Genomic DNA, 22,114 nt, shown 5'->3' with positions numbered 1-22,114 from the left:
TGCTGCTCCTGTGTCTGCTTGTGCACATGCATGAAGTTTCTCATGACTAGCACCATGGGGTTACCTCCTGCCTGGGGTTGAGCAGCTGCCTGCCTTCCAGCTGTCCTCTGAGAACCAATGCCTTGGAATGTTTCTTCCTCGACCACCTGTGGAGATATAATAGTGATGTGCTCACCAGACTCTCGTTCAGCTAATGTAGCCATTGAGATGTCATTGTCTGATCTGTTAGAGGGAGTCTTGCCCGTGAATCCTCTAAGGAATCTCTGGTTTCTTCCTCAGGGGTGTGAAAAATAATGAGGTCTTGTGGGCTGCTAACTTGAGAGCAGAGACTGTCCAGGTGCTACTGGTATCAGCAGGAAATAAAAGAGAGAATGATTGGCACATTATGAGTAGACATTCACAGTGGCAGTAATGGGCAAACAGCTCAGCACTTGACAACGAATGTTACTCGGTTACTGAGACCCGGAGATTTTGGCATTACCACATGAGTAATCCTGTGGTAAGGGAGCTTGACGGGAATAGGGTGGGGGTGAGGAAGAGGCTGTCAGACATCCCACTACCTGTCTTGGTTCTCTCTGCCCTATTATGAGCCATTTTTTCCTGCAATGAGAAAAAAATGAAGGGATTGAGTAAGATGAAAGTGACTGGCAGTGCTGTTAGTACGAGCACAGGTCAGGCCAAGTTGATTAGGTGGCCTGAGTGATTGAGTAAGCACTGTAAAGTGCATGCAGGATTATTAGTTGGGCAGAGAGAGAGAGTGCAGAAAGATGATGCTGCAATAGTGAGAATGGTGGACTGAGAACCTTGGTGAGAGAAGGGTGTACTAGCAGCATTAGAGTGAGTATAAAGTAGCAGAGAGAAGATGGTAGCACCTACCATCATAGATTACAGAAAGTCATTCATGTTTTTGGCACATTGCTGAACATTTCCCAGAACTGTGGAAACAGCATTTATATGGATGGTATGTAGAGATAATGCTGGCATGATCTGGTGCCATGGTCTTCTCAGGCAGTCCTGAGAAAAGATGACATCCCTCCTCTTCACCACCTGATTCACCAGGGCCTCCAAGTCCTTGTCATCAAAATGGAGAGCTAACTTGCTTTCCCCAGCCACCACTGGGTTAGTTCTCCATCCAAAGGAAATATGAACAGTAGCTTCACACTGACAGCATTTGCCTGGCACACAATTGCATTTTAAAATCTCTTGGCAGCGGCAGGAGATCCTGACAGGAGTAAGTGCTTCCATTACTGGTGAGCAGACCACAGTGCAAGTGGGGTGCTATTGAAGCATGGTGCATACCTAATGAGGAAAGCTGCAGAGAAAAGCATGAATTATGCTCACGATGAGAAACGCTCCATGAAACTCCTCAAAATTGACATAGCCAATTTCCAGTTGACATTTCATCCATAGTTACTAACAATAATATTGGATTGTTGAATGTTTAATGTTTAACAGTGATTTGTAACAACTGCACCTTTACTCTAGAAGAGGATGATTCCTTCAACTTTGCGAAGACTAGGAGAAGAATTATTCCGAGGAACAGTGACTCAGATAGAGCTGGAGGGTTTTTTGGAGTCTGCTGCAGAACCCAAACCTAAGGCTTCTGCTTTCTTCAGGAGCTCTGACCTTAGTGTTCGATTTTTATCAGCCCTCAGCATCGTCAAAACAATTACACAAGGTTTGCAGAAGCTTTTAACAAAAGTAAAATTTGTTTTATTCTTATAACTTGGGAACCACAAATCAAAATATTGTTTCTGTCTTCTTTCATGGAAAGCTGGATGATCCATAATCCAGAGACAATACTAGGAAGTTCAGGGTCTAATTTATTGTTATCATGCAAGACTTCATAAACTAATTTAAATTCAATGTTTAGAATATAATAGAATACAAAATCACTTGGAACCATAAACATTTATAGTTTAGATAGGACGTGTCAAGTTTTTTCATGAGCAATCCAAAAGAAATTCCCCCTTTCCACATAAATATGGATTTGTTTTCTGCTTCAAATATACATTACATTTTCTCTTAAAAATTGCAAACACCTCTGCCACAACCAGCCCCTGTGGAAAGAGTACTTTATGCTCAAACCACCTTCTACAGAAAGAAATTTGTCCCGACTCCTCTCCTTTCATTTTCTTTTAGTGATAGTTTTAAATTGATGATCCTTTGTTACTGGCTCCCAATTAAAGGAAATAGCCTTTTCTTATTCACTGCATAATTATTCATCATATCTTAAAAACCTACTCTAAAGCTTTTCAGCTCCAGTGAAAAAAACTTTCAATTTCTTCTGACAAAAGGTCACAGGATTTGAAGCATTAACTCTGTTTCTCTCTCTACAGGTATTGCCAGACCTGCTGAATTTCTCCACTAATTTCTATTTTTGCTCCAGTATCATAAGTCTCTCTCAAGAAATACAGTTTCCCAATTACCTTGCTTCATGGCTTTAATGTCCTTTCAATCATAGGGTGCCCAAAACTGGACATTGTCCTTTAGTTGTGGCCTAACCAACTTTTGTGCATGAATATTGTTGGCAGGGAGCAGAAGCATACAGATCGATAGAAAATAGGCGACAGGTTTAGATAGAGGATCTGGATTGGCACAGGCTTGGAAGAACAAAGGGCCTGTTCCTGTGCTGTAATTTTCTTTGTTCTGTGTTGTATTATTATTTTACTCGTGTAGTCTGTGCTACTATTTGTTATGTCTAAAATGTTACAGGCCTGCTGGCCTTTTTTATAGCTTTATTTATTTGCACATTCAAACCAATACAACAGCTGTTTGTCTTCATACAGTGTCTTTAGCTTAGAAAAATCCTGCAAGTTGCTTTGTTAACATGGAAGAGAAATGAGCAGACCCAATAAAATTGAAATAAGAGATCTTGATGAAAGATCTGGGTTTTAAGGGACATTTTAAAAGAAGAGCATGAGGCACTATCATTTGTAAATAAATTTAAATAATTTTTTCAAGTTTTCTATTACATCTTGCTATGACCTTTTCTGTTAATTAAATCAAACAACCAGAAAAACTCGCCTTGCCTCAACTTGTAATCTGTTAAACTATGAATGACAGAGAATTCCCAAATTCCACTATTTAAAGAACATAACATCAATTTATTTTCTAACTCTAAACTTGAACATTAAACAAAAACTATTCACAAATCTAAGTCCCTCTTTCTCTTAACTGCTTACTATCTGCCTCCAACTCAATAACAACAATAGGCGGTTCCAAGAAGAACATAAGAAAGGGAGCAGGAGAAGACCACCTGGCCCTTCAAGTCTACTCTGCCATTCAATAAGATCATGGCTGATCTTTTCGTGGCCTCAGCTGCATCACCCACCCTCTCACTATAACCCTTAATTCCTTCATTGTTCAAAAAAATCTACCTTCGCTTTAATAATATTTACTAAAGTAGCGTCAACTACTTCACTGGGCAGGGAATTCCATAGATTCACAACCCTCTGGATGAGGAAGTTCCTTCTCAATTCTCTAAATCTGGTCCCCCCCTAATTTTCAGGCCATGTCCTCTTGTCCCAATTTCACCTGCCAGTGGAAGCATCCTCTCTACATCGATCTTATCTCTTCCTTTCATAATTTTGTATGTTTCTTTAAGATCCCCTCTCATTCTTCTAAATTCCAACAAATAGAATCCCAGTCTATTCAGTCTCTCCTCATAAGCCAACCCCCTCAACTCCAGAATCAACCTCAGGAACCTCCTCTGCATCCCTTCCAGGGCCAGTACTTCCTTTCTCAAGTAAGGAGATCAATAGGGCACACAGTACTCCAGGCGTAGCCTCACCAGCACCTTATACAGCTGCAACATAAATTCCTTGCTTTTAAATTCGATCCCTTTAGCAGTGAAGGACAAAATTCCTTTTGCCTTCCTAATTACCTGTTGTATCTGCAGACACAGGTTCCTCTGCATAGCAGCATGCTGCAACTCTTTACCATTCAACTAAAAGTCCGCTTTACTATTACTTCTACCAAAATGGATGACTTCACATTTATTAACATTGTATTCCACCTACCAAATCTTTGCCCACTCGCTTAAAGCATCTATGTTCTTCTGCAAGGTTTCAAAGTCCTCTGCCACTCATCTGCAAACTTTGACACACTACATGTGGTCCCCAACTCCAAATCATTTATGTAAATTGAGAATAGTTGTGATTCCAACACTGATACCTGAGGCACACCACTAGTTACTGATTGTCAACCAGAATACCACTCACTTCTCCCCACCCTTTGCTTCCTGTTAGTCAACCAATCCTCTGTCCATGCTAATACTTTACCTGTAACGCCATGAATCTTTATCTTATGTAGTAGTCTCTTGGGCGGCACTTCCTTTCATAATTTTGTATGTTTCTTTAAGATCCCCTCTCATTCTTCGAAATTCCAACAAATAGAATCCCAGTCTATTCAGTTGAAGGCCTGTTGGAAATCTAGGTACACCACATCTACTGGGTCCCCGTTGTCCACAGTGCTCGTAATGTCTTCATAGAATTCCAAAAGATTAGTTAAGCATGACCTGCTCTTCATGAACCCATGCTGCGTCTGCCCAACAGCATAATTGCTATCTAGATGCTTTGCTATTTCTTCATTGATAATATACTCAAGCATCTTCCCCACTACAGAAGTTAAGCTAATTGGTCTGTAATTTCCCCATCTTTTATCTATCTCCCTTTTTAAACAGTGGCATCATATTTGCTGTTTTTCAATCTGCTGGAACTGCCCCAGAGGCTAGCGAATTTTGGAAAATTACCACAAGTGCACTTGCTATTTCTCCCACCAACTCTTTTAGTACCTTGGATGCATTCCATCAGGGCCTGGAGACTTGTATACCCTTAGCTCCATTAGCTTGCCCAACACTACCTCTTCCATAATTATGATGGTTTTCAGGTCCTCACCTACTTTCGTCTGTTTGGCAATTTCTGGCATGTTATTAATGTCCTCCACTGTGAAGACCAACACAAAATACCTTTTCAATGTCTCAGCCATTTCATCACATCCCATGACTAAATACCCCTTCTCATCCTCTGAAGGAACAAAGTTTAGTTTGGCTACTGTTTTTCATTTTATATATTTATGGAAACTTTTGATATCTGTGTTTATATTCTGTGCTAGTTTTTTTCTCATGTTGAATTTTACTTTTCTTTATAGCTCTTTTTATGGCCTTCTGTTGACATTTAAAGCTTTCCCAACCTTCTAGTTTCTGGCTAATCTTGGCCACTTTGTATGCCTTCTCTTTCAATCTGATATCCTCTGTTATTTCGTTAGACCCTCATGGCAGATTAGCTCTTTTTTTTACAGTCCTTCCTTTTTACTGGAATCTACTTTTGCTGAGTACTTTGAAAAATTGCTTTGAAAGTCCTCCACTGTTCGTCAACTGTCCCACCATAAAGTTTTTGATTCCAGTCTATTTCATCCAAGTCCTCCTCATCCTAATGTAGTCTTCCTTGTTTAAGCACAACACCCTGGTATTGGATTTTATCTTCACACTCTCCATCTGTATTCGAAAATAAACCATACTGTGATCGCTCCTTCCAGGAGGATCCCTAACTATGAGGTTATTAATCATTCCTATTTCATTACATAGGACCAGTTCTGGGATAGCTTGCTCCCTCATCAGTTCCATTACATTCTGTTCAAGAAAACTATCACGGATACACTCAATGAACTCCTCCTTAAGGGTACCCTGACCGATCTGGGTCGACCAATCGACATGTGAATTAAAATCCCCCATGATAATTGCCATACCATTTTTACAGGCATTAGTTATTTGTTTGTTTATTGCCCACCCCAATGTGATTTTGTTATTTGGTAGGCTACAGACTATGTCTATCAGTGACTTTTTCTTTTTAGAATTTCTAAATTCCACACAAATGGATTCAGCCTTATTCTCCATAGAACCTATATCATCTCTCAACACCACCCTGATGTCCTTGCATATCAGAATGACACCACATCCCTTACCTTCCTGTCTGTCCTTCCAAATATTCTGATACCCCTGGATATTTAACTCCCAGTCATGACCATCCTATACCATGTCTCCATAATAGCTACTAAACCATATTCATTCGTGAATACTTGTACTGTTAACTCATCAACCATCTTACAAATGCGACAAGTATTCAGGCAAAGTGCCCTTCTGCTAGTTTTAAGACACATTAAAATTACATCAACTTAAATTCAAAATCACAGTCACTGTCTTCTTCTGTATCTTCACTCTTCCAGCTGTGGATCTCCCAGGGTTGGCTGCTTCGTTTTTAGTATGAGTATGTTTCATAGCTAATAGACAGTGTTTGCTAATTTCTTGGTGAGCAAGATGTTAGATGTGCAATAAGCTCTCTCTCTACAGCAGTTGCTTTCTGACCAATTTTCAAAATGTCCACATCTCTATACCCCTCAACACCGGATCGTCTTGTTAGTTCGATGTTGGCAAAACAATAAATTCAAACTCAATTCGGTTTTAGTATCCTGGAGCATACGTTAAACTGATTAGTTAAGTTTGAATTGTTGTCGGAACAGCAACCAAAGTTCAGGGATCCATTTCCCAGCCAGATGTTACATATTTTCAATTTTCCAGTACACTCTGGAACTGCCATCTAGTCATATACACAGCATATAAGCACTCAGTTCAGAACAGCATTTACTCTCTCTTAAAGGTTCAGTACACACCTTCAACTTTATAACAATCTTCATTTTCACTGTCAGACCTCCTCCTTCGTCCCTCAGCTGTTGCACCTTCTTTGACTTTAATATACTTAAAAAAGCTGTTTTCTCAGTTGGAATCCTCTCATGTTCGCTATCAGTTCTTCTAATCTCATTTCTCTACTGTACTTTGCATTCCCTAATGGTTTTCTTTGTTATCATTAGTCCTTTAATAATGCAACAGCCTTGAAGATTCAGTGGTTAAACTGTTTACAGCAAAGACAAGCTTATTCATCTGTGATATATTATTTTAGTTCACTTCATATTTGCTTTATTTATTTGTGTAATATTTCAGGTAGATTACTTTTTTTCTAACAAATAATTTTCACCGGCATCGTAGGTAGAGAATAATATTTTTAATTAATATGTTTCTATTACTAGTTGATTATCTGGCTCAAGCATTTGACGTTATTTTTAACGACCTGAAGACAGATGACGGCAAAGCTTTGTTCTTGAAGTACCGGGCTCTGCAGATTATTCTTTGTTACTTGAAACCTTCTAATAAGAGTCTGTTATACAGTGCTGTTGATATCATTCTACAGATGACAGTGGAGTCAAGTGAGTATTTATATTTGAACATAAGATATGCAGATCTGTATTCTTTCACTCTCCACAGATGATGGCATATTTGCTGTGTTTCACCAGCAGTCTCTTTTTTTTAATGTGTTTTTATTTAATAACATCTTCCACATAAAATTCAGAATAGATACCACAATGTAAGGTATTTTAATAGATTGTGTGTCTCTCTTAGATATTTGCCTTTAACAGTGCTGTCATTCCCCAAGTCTCACGAGTCTTGTATTCAGGAATAGACACTTGTCCTGTGTGATAACATACTCTGGTTGTAACCTGAATTAGATATTGTTCCTTTTGTGTGTGTCCTTAAGTGTTATTTTTAATTATTTGTTCATAGGACATGGGCTTTGCTGGCTGGACCAGCATTTATGCCCATCCCTTCCGTGCCCATTGATCTGTGTGGCTTGCATTCTCAGTTAAGAGTCAACCACATTTCTGTGGTCTGGAATCACATGTGGGTCAGACCTGGTAAAGGTAAAAAGGTTTCATTCCCTAAAGGGGCTTAAATGAACCAGATAGTTTTTTTGTGAAATCAACATTGGTTACAAGGTCACCATTGCTTTTTAATTTCAGATTTTTATTGAATTAGATTTCACCATCTACCATGATAGGATTTGAACCCATGTTCCCAGAGCATTAGCTTGAGACTTTGGACTGTTAGCCCAGTGAATCTAGCACAATGCCACTGCCTCTCCAAATTGTTATTCAATCTTTTGGTAGGCAATCTAATTACACCTGATCAGATATCAAAACTATCTGTGTTCCTTTGTTTTTACCCTTCCTTGTGAATAAAAGCAATGATCAACCATGTTTCTTTCTCCTAGCTAGTATGCAGAAAAATTTCAATTTTAGTCCATTGCAGCCTACTGTCATGTTGAAAGATGAGACACTTGATGTACTAAAAAAAAGGCAACAAGATGATAGAAAAGTGGTTACATTTACAGCTTGTAAGTTTACAGAATGAACTGGGATGTATCAAACAATATTTAGAGAAGTAAGAGAAGAAATTGAAGAGGCATTGGCCATAGTCTTTGAATTCTCCTTAGGTACAGGGCTGGTGCCTGAAGATTGGAGAATTGCAAAGTTACACCCTGATCAAAATAAGGTCTAAAGTTAGCTCATCAACCAAACGCCTGTCAATTTTGCCAGTTGATGGGAAAGTTTTCAGAAATGCTGATGCAGGGCAAAGCATTCTAGCTGCATTTAGAACATACTCAGACTGAAACTGAAATTATGGAAAACCACCATGAAAATAACCAGCACTCTGACAATACACAGAATGCTGAAGTAATAAATCCATATCTCAGGAAGGTTATACCATCTGAGAAGATTAGTAAGCAATCTCATATGGACGTTTACATCTCTGTTCATCATTTAAGAGTTCATATTTCACATAACTAAAAAACTGTTATGTCAATTTCAGAGAAGACGCAAACGTTTGCACGTCATTGAGAAATCAGGATGTAAGGAATCATGTGGTTAGCAGTCTACTAGGTGCAGATTTTATTAGACTGAGTTATTGAGCTGTACTGTATATTGAGTTATCTTGTATAGGTAGCCCCCGCTATCCAAAAGTAGAGCATTCCCAGAAAACCTTTTGTAACTCGAAAATGGCATCAAGCGGAGGTGTATGATTTATATGGGAAAAGGTATCACTGTTTGTCATAAAAGCAAAAATCCTTTTCGGATTTGTGAAAACAGGTACTAATGTAGGTCTTTCTAAAAGCGAATTTGCGGAAAGTGAACGTTCGAAAAGCAGGGGGATACCTGTATATGAATGTATATAAATTGCAGTCCTCAAAGTAATCAACCTACATAAAGTTTATTGTGTTTGTTATGGATTGGCATGTTTGCATAAAGAAGCTAGAAACGCAACAGATGTGTTCACTGTCACAGGATTTGTAAATGTAAAGATCATGTAGCTAAAAAGCTCATGGAAGAACCCCACAGAATCTTAGCTTGGAGGAATAACTGGAATATGAAGGAAAAGTAAAGTAACTTCCAAATTGGGCATACTTTTTTGGGTTATTCCCAAGAAAAGTGAATTAATTTCAACATTTTGAAAGATAAGAGAACTCGTGAAAGGGAGGTAAGAAATAAAACGAGTGAAAACACAAGTCTTTTTAAGTTAAATTGTTAAATTACTGGTATATCTGCTTGTTTACTTTTTTCTATACAATGAAGATTTTTAATTAAAAGTGTGAAATTGGGTGATATTGTTCTGCCGGTTAATTGCAGGATGTTTGGACTTTCTCTTTGTACTTCAATAGTCTGTAGCAGGATCACAACACTTTATGAAATGGAAGTGTAGAATACAAAAACCAGGAACTTGAACTAAACTTTGTTTCACTGCATAAGCTTCAGCTAGTGTCCCATTCTGTGCAGTATACTTTAGGGAAGATGTGAAGGCATTGGATAGAGTGCAGAGGAGATTTATCAGATAGCAGGGAAGAGTTAATTGAAGCGGCTCGAGAAGCTGAGATTGTCTTTGAGGAGAAAAGATTGTGGAGGATTTAATAGTGTTCAAAATTAATTAAATGTTTTGTTAAAGTAAATAAGTAGCTGAAGTTTGCAGAAAGGTTCATTGCTAGAGGGTATTATTTCAAATATTGAAAAAAACTTCCAGAAAATTAATGATTATTTTTCAGAATATCCACTATCTGAATGCATGGTCAAGTAGATTAGTTTATAACTTTCAAAAGGGAATTAGAGAAATACTTGAAAGGGAGAAAGTTGTAAGCCATGGGGGAAGGGGAAAACCAATTAGATGACCCTTTCAAATATGATGGCAACCAAAATCTGAATGGCTGACATTATGGTTGAACAATGTGGGTAACCACCCACAGTGCCATCGCTTGGGAGAGTTTTGTGGTGAAAATGAGGTTTTGTGAAAAAGATTCCAAGTAGGAAATATAAATTTTGATGAAATTAATTTAGTCACAAATATACCTGCAGGCTATATTTTGGTTTAGTAAAGATTAAGCATACAGTTTCATCTCTGATAAAATCAAGACCGTATGACATAGGCGCAGATGTAGGCCATTCAGCCTATTAAGTTTGCTTCACCATTCAATGGGATCATGGCTGATCTGATAACCCTCAAATCCACTTGCCTTTTCCCCATAAACCTTGATTCCCTTACTGATTAAAAATCTGCCTCTCTCAGCTTTGAATACACTTAATGATCCAGTCTCAGCTGTCCCCCTTGATAAAGAAGTCCGTAGATTCACTACTGTTTGTGAGGGGAAACTCTTCTTCATCTCTGGCCTAACTGTGTAACCCCTTATTCTGAGATTATGCCCTCCGGTGATACACTGTCTCACAAGGTAACACAGCAGCATGGTGGCTCGGTGGTTAGCATTGCTGCCTCACAGCGCCAGGGACCCGGGTTCAATTCCCGCCACAGGTGACTGTCTGTGTGGAGTTTGCGCCTTCTCCCCACATCTGCATGGGTTTTCTCTGGAGCTCTAATTTCCTCCCAAATCCAAAAGATGTGCAGGCCAGATGAATTGGCCATGCTAAATTGCACATCATGTTACGTGCATTAGTCGGGGTAAATATAGGGTGGGGGAATGGGTCTGGGTGGGTTACGCTTTGCAGGGTCGGTGTGGACTTGTTGGGCTGAAGGGCCTGTTTTCACACTAGGGGATCTAATCTAATCTAATATAACAGTCGAAAAGTGTGACACTGGAAAAACACAACAGGTCAGGCAGCATCCAAGAAACAGGCGAATCAATATTTCGGGCATAAGGCCTTCACCAGGAATGTGGTTGGTGGGGGAAGGGAGCTGGGAGATAAATAGGAGGGTGAGGGTAAGGTAGCTTGGAAGGTGATAGGTAGGTGCAGATGGGGGTGGGGGGGGAGAAGGTGATGATGATAGGTCAGAGGCGAGGGTGGATCGGATAGGTGGGAAGGAATATGGACAGGTTCAAAAGAGCAATGCCATGTTCAAGGGTTGGATCTGAGACAAGGTGGGGGGGAGGGGACATGAGGAAATTGGTGAAGTCAACGTTAATGCTGTGTGGTTCGAGGGTCCCAAGTCAGAAGATGAAGTGTTCTTCCTCCAGGTGTTGGGTGGCTTCGTTTTGACAGTGGATGAGGCCCAGGACTTGCATGTCATTGGCGGAGTGGGAGGGAGAGTTGAAGTCATCGACCACAGGGCAGTGGGATTGTTTGGTATTTGTGTTCCGGGGATGTTCCCTGAAATGTTCTGCAAGTTGGCGTCCTGTCTCTCCAATGTAGGGGAAACCACATCAAGAGCAACGGTCACATTTGATGAAGAAAATCTCTGCCGGATGTGGAAGGATCTTTTGGGGACTGGAACAGAGGTGAGGGGGGGAGATTTGAGTGCAGGTTTTACATCTCTTGCGGTAGCAAGGGAAGGTGTGGGGAGTGGAGGGTGGGTTGGTGGGGCGCGTGGACCTAACGAGGGAATCGTGGAGGAAATGGCCTCTGTGGATTGCCGATAAGGATGGGGAGGGAAATATATCTCTGTTGGTGGGGTCTGATGGTTGGTGGCGGAAATGGTGGTGCTGTATCTGGAGATTAGTGGGGTGGAAGATGAGGACCAGGGGGTTTCTATCCTTGTTGTAGTTGGAGGGGTGGGATTCAAGGATGGAGGTGCAGTAAGTGGAAGAGGTACACTGGAGGGCATTGTTGATCATGTGGAAGGGGAAATTGTGGTCCTTGAAATAGGAGGTCATCTGGGATGTCCTGGAGTAGAATTGCTCCTCCTGGGAGCAGATATGGCAGAGGAATTGGAAGTAAGGGATAGCATTTTTACAGAGGGGGGTATGGGAGGAGGTGTAGTCCAAGTAGCTCTGGGAGTTGGTGGATTTGAAGTAAATGACCGTGTTGGGTCAGTCCTCGGAGATGGAGATGGTCCGGAATGGGAAGGAGGTGTCCAAGATAGTCCAGGTGAACTTGAGGTCAGGATGGAAGGTGTTCGTGAAGTTGATGAAATGTTCAACTTCCTCATGGTTAACAAGGTGGCAACGATATAGTCATCAGTGTAGCGGAGGAAAAGGTGGGGGATGGTGCCAGTGTAACTGCAGAAGATGGACTGTACAACGTACGCGACAAAGAGGCAGGCAGAGCTGGAGCTCATGTGGGTGCCTGTGGCTACCCCTTTGGTCTGAAGGAAGTTGGAAGATTTGAAGGAGAAGTTGTTGAGGATGAGGACCAGTTCCGGAAATCAAAGGAGTGTATTGGTGGAAGGATATTGGTTGGGTCGGCAGGACAGGAGGAAACAGAGAGCTTGAAGTTCTTCACTATGGCGGATGGATGTGTACAGGGATTGAATGTCCATTGTGAGGATGAGGCATTGGGGGCCAGGGATTACAGGGACTGGGTGTCCATGATGATGAAGACGAGATGTTGGGGACCTTGTTGAAGGACTCCAAGCCCTCGGTTCTTTCTCTCCCACCGACCCAGCCAGTACCCCTCCACCGACACACACATTCGATGGGGCGGCACAGTGGCTTAGCAGTTAGCACTGTGGCCTTTCAGCACCAGGGACCCAGATTTGATTCCCGCCTCGGGCGACTGTCTGTGTGGAATTTGCACTTCTCCCCGTGGATGCGTGAGTTTCCTCCCCCAATCCAAAGATGTGCAGGCCAGGTGAATTGGCCATGCTAAATTGCCCATAGTGGTAGTGCATTAGACAAGGGTAAATATAGGGGAATGGGTCTGGGCACGTTACTCTTCGGAGGGTTGGTGTGGACTTGTTGGGCTGAAGGGCCTGTTTCCATACTGTAGGAAATATAATCTAATCTAAAAACTGGTCCTCACCCTCAACAACTTCTCCATCCAATCTTCCCACTTCCTTCAAACCAAATGGGTAGGCACAGGTACCTGCATGAGCCCCAGCTATGCCTGCCTCTTCATCAGATACATGAAACAGTCCATCTTCCGCAGTTATACTGGCACCATCCCCACCTTTTTCTCTACTACATTGATGACTGTATCAGGGCTACCTTGTGCTCCCACAAGGAACTTGAGCAGTTCATGAACTTCACAAGGACCTTCCACCCTGACATCAAGTTCACCTGGACCATCTCGGACAACTCCCTCCCTTTCCTGGACCTCTAAGTCTCCATCTCCGGCAACTGACTCAACACAGCCATCTCCTTCAAACCCACTGACTCCCACAGCTACCTGGACAACACCTCCTCCCCCAACTCTCACCCCCTCTCCGTAAAATCGCTATTCCTTGCTCCCAATTCATCCGCCTTCACTGTATCTGCTCCCAGGAGGAGCAATTCTACTCCAGGACATCTCAGATGGCCTCCTATTTCAACAACAGCAATTTCCCCTCCCACGTGATCAGCAATGCCCGCCGGTGCACCCCCCTCCACTTCCTGCATCTCCACCCTTGAACCCCACCCCTCCAAGCGCAACAAGGATAGCATACCCCTGGCCCTCACCTTCCACCCCACCAACCTCCAGATACATCGCATCATCCTCCTCTATTTCCGGCACCTCCAAACAGACCCCATCACCGGAGATATATTTCCTTCCCCACCCCTACCTGCGATCCGGAGAGACCATTGCCTCAGCAACTCCCTTGTTAGGTCCACATCCCCCACCACCCCACCCTCCACTCCCAGCATCTTCACCTGCCACTGCAAGAAGTGCAAAACTTGTAGCCACACCTCCCCCCTCCCCTCTGAGCAACACCCCAAAGGATCCTTCCACATCCAACTAAGATTTACCTGCACTTCCACACACGTTATCTTCTGTGTCCGTTGCTCTTGATGTGGTCTCCTGTACATTGGGAAGATAGGATGCCAACTTGCAGAACGTTTCATAGAACATCTTTGGGACACACACAAAACAACCCCACCGCCCTGTGGCTGAACACTTTAACTTCCTCTCCCACTCTACCAAGGACATGCAAGTCCTTGACTGCCAAACTCTAGCCACCCAACGCCTGGGGGAAGAATGCCTCATCTTCCACCTTGATCCCATGTGGTTGGAGGGTTCCAATGTGGATTTTACGAGTTTGCCTATTCCCCTCCCCTATTTCTTCCCAGATCCAACCTTCCAACTTGGCACCACCCTCTGGAACTGTCCTATCTGTCCATCTTCCTTCCCACCTTTCTGCTCCACTCTCCTCTCCAACCTATCACCTTCACCCCCAGCTTCATTGAACCTATCGCATTCCAATCTCCCTTCCCCCAGCCCCATCCACCTTCCATTTATCCCTCATCCTCCTTGGGGACCCACAAATTCCCGATGAAGGGCTTATTTTCAAAGCGTCAACTCTCCTGCTTCTTAGATGCTGCCTGATTGGCTGTGCTTTTCCAGCACCACACTCTTCGACTCTCGTCTCCAGCATCTGCAGTCCTCACTTTCTCCTTACCATGCTGGATGTCTGGTTCTGCCACACATCTCACTATAGGTCATATGACTCAGACCTCTAAAAGAATCAGCCCTACAAGTCTATTTTGTGAAATTTCCACAAATATAATCCTTGGAATCCAGGTAATATTTTGTTAAATTTACCTTCATTCCATCCAAGGCCAATATATCTTTCCTAAGGCGTGGTGCCTGGAACTGCTTACGAAACTTTAGATGCATGAAATCCAAATCCTCTTTGCAGCTTCAATGATTCCAACTCTTCCCCATTTAAAAAGTACTCTGTTCAGCTGACACATTTGCCTACACTGAAATCCACTTGTCACAGTTTTCCCATTTACCTAATCTTTTGCAATTTTATGCTCCCATATATATTGCCTACATTTTAGAGAGGCATTTAATTCATCATTTAAAAATAGCATGATTTTCCAAGCTCATCTGGCAGACTTCTCAAAGTGAAGAACAAGAACGTCCTGGGTTTGATGAAGTCACTGGCAAAAACATCAAAGCAGTGAAGGAACATTTGCAATGCATACTTTCCAGGGAGGTGACTGATGGCCACTACAGAAGAACAATCCAGCATGAGGTAATTGCATTATTGGCAAAGGAAGTGCAGCAAGACATTTTTATAAGGGTGGGGATAGCCAAGAACTGTTCCTTGCATTAGACAGCATTTCTGATGTGAGCCATTCTAAAAAGATATCTTTCACTGTAAGGTTCCCTGACACTTTGAAGGCATGGTAATTATTAGAATTTACTGGTTTCAAAACAGGGCATAAGTCCATGAGAGAAAGTTTCTGCAACAGTTCTGTTTTCTTCCTGAATTTACTGTTGGAAGATTCTTACCAGATCGTGTGAATTTCACATAAGTCATTATTTGATACATGCTGCAAGTGCAGAACTGACAGCATTAAAGCTGTTTTTACATGAAACAACAAGGTTTACAATGCCTTTGTTGTATTGACTGAGTCAGAGCAAGTGGATGTTGATATGCTTCATGAAGTGCGCACCCTTGTATGTCAATTGACTGAATTCAAGTTTCTTCTCATCAATATGGTATGGTATGGAATCATTTTATTAGATAATGTGGCAAACAGAACCATACAACACTGGAAAAATGCTGCAATTATTGTAGGAACCCACTTTAAAAATTTGCCTCGCAGCCGTAATGTAAACTGCAGAGAAGTTTAGAAAGGAGGAGCTCTGGTATTAACTAAGAAATACCTAAAAACCTTGGTGTTGGAAATAAAAGTCAAGAATATGCAGATGAAACAATTAAGAATCCAGAAATTAAGTTCAAAATTATTTTGTTGACTAGCTTATAAACATTGTGGGTATGTCCATTGAAGAACAATTTACACAAGTGAATCAATATGTGAACCTTTGAGGCCTTCAATATAACATGCACAATTTCCTGACAAACTTTAATCATGTATTGTAAGATCCTTGGTTGTTTGGTTGTGCATTGACATATGGCTCAAGCTTTGATAATGCTTTGACCTCACAGGAAAACTCGGATATCTCAACTGTGCCTCTAACAGGCATTTGATAAGGTTCCCCCCATGGTAGGCTCATTCAGAAATTTAGCTGTCTGGATACAGAATTGGCTGGCCGAAAGAAAACAGCAAGTAGTAGTGGATGGAAAGTATTCTGCCTGGAGATCGGTGACCAGTGGTGTCCCGCTGGGGTCTGTTCTTGGGCGCCTGCTCTTTATAGTTCTTATAAATGACTTGGATGAAGTAGTGGAAGGGTAGGTTAGTATGTTTGTCAATGGTACAACGGTCGGTGGTGTTGTAGATAGTGTTGAGGGCTGTTACAGGCTACAACACGACATTGGCAGGATGCAGAGCTGGGCTGAGAAGTGGAAAATGGAGTTCAACCTGGACAAATGCAAAGTGATTCATTTTGGAAGGTTGAATTTGGAAGCTGAATACAGGATTAAAGACAAGGTTCTTGGCAGTGTGGAGGAACAGTGGGATCTAGGGGTCCATGTACATAGATCCCTCAAAGTTGCTCCTCAAGTTGATAGGGTTATTAAGAAGGCTTATGGTGTTTTGGCTTTCATTAATAGGGGGATTGAGTTTAAGAGCCGCGAAGTTTTGCTGGAATTCAAACTGGACAAATGCGAAGTAAATAATTTTGGAAGGTCAAATTTGAATGCTGGATACAGGGTTATAGACAGGATTCTTACACAGAGAGTGGTGGGTGCTTAGAACGGACTGCCAGCAGTGATTGTAGAGTCAGAGACATTAGGGACGTTTAAGCGACTGCTGTAAAAGCAAATGGATGGCAATAAATTGATGGATGGGCAGGCTAGATTGATCTTAGATTGAGATAAATGCTCATCACAACATCGTGGGCCCAAGGGCTTGTACTGCGCTATACTGTCTAACAGATTCAGTTTTGCTCAAGAAGACCAACAGTGCCTGAACAAAACTAAATTAATTACAATTTCTAAAACATACACTACACATCTGTTAAGTATGGTCTTGTTGGCAGCAGCAACCCAGTCCTTTCTAAGTTGATGTTCCATTTGCAGTTGACATGGGAGACAACAGGCTATTGTTGCTGATCATGTTGTCGATCAAGAATGATGTTGGTGGAAATATAGATTTGTTACAAGCAATGTCAAAGTTTGTGGCAGCAAAGACTCACAAAGTCACCTCCTGTATTCTGAAACCTAGGTGAAACAAAGTACCATATATACTTGAGTAAGAGTTGATTTTTTAAACTATTTTTTAAGGTTAAATTTATGGGATTGACTATTACATGGATACTACTTTTGAGGGGCTGAAATTCATGCCCGTCAAAATTCATACCGTATCATTAGGAGAAGCCCAATTGACCTCTAAACGAATAAAGAAAAAGAAGTAAATATGCTAATTCTGAAAACCCAGAGCGGAACACAACAGTCAGCAGAGGGAAGACCGGGAATGGAGCAGAACAACCGGCAGACTGGAAAGCTAGAGCAGGATGTGATGGCTGGCGCACTGGTTAATAAACGTTGATCTGTTATCTGTGAAGGACTAGTGTCAACTTTTACACAAGATATATGGAAAATTCCAGGTTATTTGGCCAAAACTAGGGTGTCGAGTTTTATGTGAGATCGACTACTACTTGAGTATATACGGTATTTCATGTGTTATTTATTTAGTGTTTAATGTTCAGGTTTTTTGTAACTTTGTGTTAAATTGTTATTTTGCTTAATGTCATATTAATTATTAGTATAAAACTGAATTTTGTGCCTTTCCCACTTTTATAATTTTTTTTAGTAATTATAAACAAAACTTCGTGAAAACATATAGTTCTGAAATTTTCACTAATGCTGTAAGCACCACAATACAATTTTTGTCCATAGTGGCACATCTGTAAGTGTGGTCACAGTTGCTGACCTTTGATCATATATACAGTTTTATTGTGGCTCTTGTGTTCATGAATTGTGTTTTTTTTTCTCTGTATAGCCTGGATCTCTTTCAATCATGAAGGTGTCTTCACTACCAGTCTAACTGATGCTACTTAATTCCTGATTTGTGTTAAATTAATTTCAGGAGGGTCATGAATCAATACCATTTACCCATTGCGATGTCAAATTTTTGAATTGTTAATAGGCTAGATTTTATGGAAGTGGCAGAGAACAAAAGCTGGAGGCAAACCTGCTGCAGTAGTCTGCAAACCAGAGTTGCATTAATTAAGTGGCTGCTGCTGTGGCTGCCACCACTATTAAGGACAGCCACGTTCATCTGATCCAAAACCTGTCAAAAATGGATCTGGTCACACAGCAGTGCACTATTAGTGGTGACCACGGTTGGGCTGCATCTTCAGGAAGTGGTAAGTATGGTATGGTTTGTCACACTGAGGCAAGTCAGTGCCTCAGTATGTGGCAGTGATGGGCATCATTGAGGACAGGAAATGCTGCTCTGTGGAAGTAGCCATGGCTGATCGTAGGCTTCATGAGACAGAGTGCTGAAAGAGATCTGCTTGTTGGTCTCCCAATAGGCCACCCAAAGCACTGATAAAATGCCATTAGAAGTTGAAAGGGTAATGAATTGGCTGGTTAAATGGTTCAGTTAGTTTGGATAGGTGGGCTATCTGCCACTTTTCCCAGACTGACAATATATGTGACGAAAGGAAGATGCTGAACATTCCACCCATTACCTACCCCTGTCCATTCCCAGCCTTCACAGCTCCTTGAAAGGGTCCGACCTGAAAAGTTGACTCCCCTGCTTCTCTGATGCTGCTTGACGTGCTGTGCTTTTTCTATCTCCACTTTATCAATGCCAACAGTACCAAGAAAGGCCCATGACCTTAACTATTAACTCCCATTTCTTCTTCACAGATGTTGCCAGATTTGATGAGTACTTCCAGCATTTTCTCTTTAATTCAGATTTCCAGCATTTGCAGTACTTTGTTTTTAAATCTGGTTTAAGTTGGTTTTTAATATTTTACAGATGTACCAGAATCTTCGTAAGAACACTTGCAATACATTCAGCTATTTCTCTTCAATTATAAATCAAGTTTTTAAAATTATTTTGAATTCATGCAAATGCCATGCTTAATTTAATGGCAGACAGAAGAATTCAATTATGTACCATAAACCCAAAATAAGGAACTGGCACTAAATAGGAGCAGATGATTTAGCTGAAATAGTCAACTTGCACTACAAAAGAGAGAAGAAGCTTTTTGCAGGTTTGCACAATTGAAAAATTGTAGAATACCTGCAACTAGAAATATTTGATGAAATGAAACAAGAAATGTGTTTCATTATTTAAATATCACATTCTCTTTGTTTTCACGCAGGGTATTTGCAGCATTTTCTTCAGGCATGCAGCAATGAAACCTGGTTCCTCACTTGTTCTATGCTTCTGAGAAACTCTAAACTGGAGGTACAATTAATAGAGAAACTCAGCGTCGTCCTACAGAAACTCTCTAAAATAAAGTACGGAAAACTACATCCTGCTGACTTAACTGAAATGTTGCCAATGTACAAAATATAATTTCAAAATTAACTTTGGATGATTTAACTTGACTTTTATTTGTTCTTGAATACTTTTGAGATACATAGCACTAACACTTAAATCTACGTCACCATAAATGAATTGCTTCTTGAATCCCCACGTGTGAAACAGCTTAGATATCTTGCTGCTGTTCGAGCCAACTTTGCCATTCAATATGATAATAGCTCATACTCTAACTCAATGTAATATTCTCACTTTGTCTCCATACCTCTTGATACATTTAAAATCTGAAAGACTATCTGTCTCTTCAATATGTTCAGTGACTTGGCCTCCACAGAGAATTCCACAGGTTTCCTCATCACACCCCACATCCTGAGTCTGTGTCCCCAGGTTCTAGACTCACCAGTTAGGGAAACATTGCCTCAATGGCAAACATATCCTTTCTTATGTAGGCAGACCAAAATTTCATGCAGTATCTAGGTATGATCCCGCACTGGCTGAGTTTACCATGAAGGACTCTTCTTATCCTCTCCCCTTACCTGTGACAGAGTGACCCTCAGGTTAAGCTCACCACCAGTTCTCTCTCTCTCTCTCTCTCTGTCTCTCTGTAATGATAGAGCAGCTCTACGGACCTCTAAGACTATGGCAATTTTACCTTATATAACTGCAATAAGTCGTCCCTTGTTCTGAACTCAAGTCCTCTCGAAATGAAAACCAATATGCCGTTCACCTTTCTAATTGCTGCTTCACCTGCCCAGCTGCTTTCATTGACTGGTGTACAAATTTCTTTTTACCTCAACACTTCCCAATATTTCATCACTTAAATAATACTCTTTCTATTTGTCACACCAAAGTATATAATTTTGCACTTATTCATGTTGTATTGCATCTGCTATGTGTTTGCCCACTCACACTTGCTTAAATACTGTTAGACAGAGTGACTAATTGAAATGTATACTTTTTTTACAGGAGCAATAAGAAACTATTTGAATTGTTTACAATCCACATCCTGATTCAAGAGTTACATAGGACGACAGATCCCAAGCATACTTTCCTGGCTGTCAACTTGCAGTCCATTCTGTTTAACCTAGGCATGACTAAAAGCACTGCTTTAAGCAGTGATCTGGGCAACAGCCAATCAAATCAGTAAATAATTATCAATATAGTCTTAAAAACTGCTGATGTTTGTACTTTTATCATCACTGGTAAGTACTGTGGTTCTAATTTATCAATAAGTTACAAATATCGTAGTCAACATTTGACAAAAGCATATTTTAGAGTAAGTTAGAGGTGGTTGGTTAGCTCAATTGGTTGGATGGCTGGTTTGCGATGCAGAGTAATACAAACAACCTGGTTTAATTTCCCACTCTGGCTGAGGTTACCAAGTAAGATTGTACTTCTGAACCTCTTCCCCTTGTCTGAGGTGTGGTGATCCCCAGGTTAAACCACTACCAGTCGACCCTCAAATAAGAGAGGAGCCCTGAGGTCCCTGTAAGGCTTTGGCAACTTTACCTTTACCTTTATGTTAGAGTATGTATTTTTTAGTGCAACTAAATCAGTAGGAAAAATTCTATTTTCCTGGGGCAGTGAGAACTTTACAACAAAGCCTTTGGAATGCAGCTCTTCTGTCTCAATTCTGCCCCAGTAAGAAAGTTGTTATCATTTATACCTCTTGAGTTCAATTGTAGATTTGATTCTCATTAGAAACTCATCTGTGCTGACATGCAGTACCCACCAAATGAAGAGTTGTTACCTTTTCCATAGGGCATTAAATCACATTTCTGTTTGCCTGTTGAGGATGGAGGAGAGCATAATATTATCCTTGTCTACTGACCAACATGTCTCCCTCAACTAATGGAACAAAAACAGAAGTTTGATTATTTGTCAATGTTGCTGATGCAAAATGGCAGCTACATTAACCTACATTATAGTCGTTATGATGCAACATGGTTCATATGTCGAGCACATTAAAATGTTTCTGAAAGACATAGGAAGGCACATCATGGAATATGCGCATCACTAGCAAGGCAGCCATTTGTTGCACTTGAGAAAGTAAAGGTGAGCCACCTTCTTGAACTATTACAGTCAAAAGTAAGATCACTTCTTATTTCATTGCTCAAAATGTTTTAGTTAAATGTAGTTGCTGCATTAGGTTATTGTGTGTGAAATAAATTCTCTATATTGTATTAAAATTGGGGGAATACATTTAAATTTTATTTTCCTGCTCTCCCTCTGGTTTTCATCATTTATGCCAGTTCACAGCTGCTTGAACAACAAAGAGCAATGTTTCATTGTTTTCCAGGCTAAAATCAGTTAACCAAATGCCAATCAAGAACTGGAAGTTTCTACTTTTCAAAATCTATGTCATCAATGCTCTATTTGATGCAATTGCACTCTGAACCATTGGGAAGTTCAAAATAGATTTGCTTTTCAATTGTTTTCCAACCCAAAGTTTATAGATGTTTTAAATTGTGAAACACATAGTGTATTTTCAGTATCAATAAAAGTAAATTGTAAATATT

General features: G+C 40.9%; 1 protein-coding gene across 2 annotated transcripts in view; it reads left to right on the top strand.

Moving 5' to 3' along the window:
* The window catches only part of LOC140481405 (coiled-coil domain-containing protein 138-like), a 114,006-nt gene extending 91,892 nt beyond the window's left edge, over positions 1 to 22,114 (top strand). Inside the window, exons 12-16 of one of the 2 annotated variants that reach the window (XR_011961521.1) lie at positions 1,486 to 1,678; positions 7,084 to 7,260; positions 19,435 to 19,573; positions 20,562 to 20,797; positions 21,895 to 22,114. Coding sequence is in view for 1 of the 2 variants with exons in the window: in XM_072577547.1 (XP_072433648.1) it covers positions 1,486 to 1,678; positions 7,084 to 7,260; positions 19,435 to 19,573; positions 20,562 to 20,742 (690 nt within the window). In the remaining variant the exon portion in view is untranslated. Of the gene's footprint in view, positions 1 to 1,485; positions 1,679 to 7,083; positions 7,261 to 19,434; positions 19,574 to 20,561 lie in introns of both variants that reach the window. The other variant, XM_072577547.1, reaches the window with a different exon arrangement.

This window comes from Chiloscyllium punctatum, chromosome 9 (assembly GCF_047496795.1).
Source record: "Chiloscyllium punctatum isolate Juve2018m chromosome 9, sChiPun1.3, whole genome shotgun sequence".
NCBI lineage: Eukaryota > Metazoa > Chordata > Chondrichthyes > Orectolobiformes > Hemiscylliidae > Chiloscyllium > Chiloscyllium punctatum.
Note: the sequence above shows the minus strand (reverse complement) of the source record. Positions and strands in the feature narration are given on the sequence as shown.